Source organism: Eimeria mitis, genomic scaffold (genome assembly GCF_000499745.2).
Source record: "Eimeria mitis Houghton genomic scaffold, Emh_scaff2463, whole genome shotgun sequence".
Lineage (NCBI taxonomy): Eukaryota > Apicomplexa > Conoidasida > Eucoccidiorida > Eimeriidae > Eimeria > Eimeria mitis.
Window position 1 is genome coordinate 6385 of NW_013570801.1, and position 372 is coordinate 6756.

At 63.7% G+C, this 372-nt stretch overlaps 1 protein-coding gene across 1 annotated transcript in view; it reads right to left on the reverse strand.

The window, feature by feature from the left end:
- Positions 1–160: 160 nt before the first annotated feature.
- EMH_0054160 (uncharacterized protein) overlaps positions 161–372 on the reverse strand; it is a gene marked incomplete at both ends in the record, with an annotated part of 1504 nt that continues 1292 nt past the window's right edge. The window contains one exon of the mRNA XM_013497087.1: positions 161–370. Coding sequence (XP_013352541.1) covers positions 161–370 — 210 coding nt within the window. The remainder of the gene's footprint in view (positions 371–372) is intronic.

The window sequence follows — 372 nt, forward strand, 5'->3', positions numbered from 1 at the left end:
CTGCTGCAGTTGCTGCTGCTGCTGCTGCGAGTGCTCTATTTACCGACGTCAACGCGAAAAAAGTGCCCACGGGTGCCCAGCAGCAGCAGCAGCAGCTGCTGCTGCTGCTGTTGCTGTTGCTGCAACCGCAGCAGCCGCAGCAGCAGCAGCAACGGCAAGTTCACATCCACATGCCGCAGAAACGACTGGGGTGGTGCTGCTGCTGCTGCTGCTGCTGCTGCTGCTGCTGCTGCTGTGGGGCGCGGCGGAAGAGAGGCGGCTGCTGCAGCTGCAGCACAACAGAGCCCCCCCCCCCGCTGATGACCATCGTTGGCTGCTGCCCAGCAGCAACTGCTGCTGGATATCCTGCTGCTGCTGCTGCTGCTGCTGCTG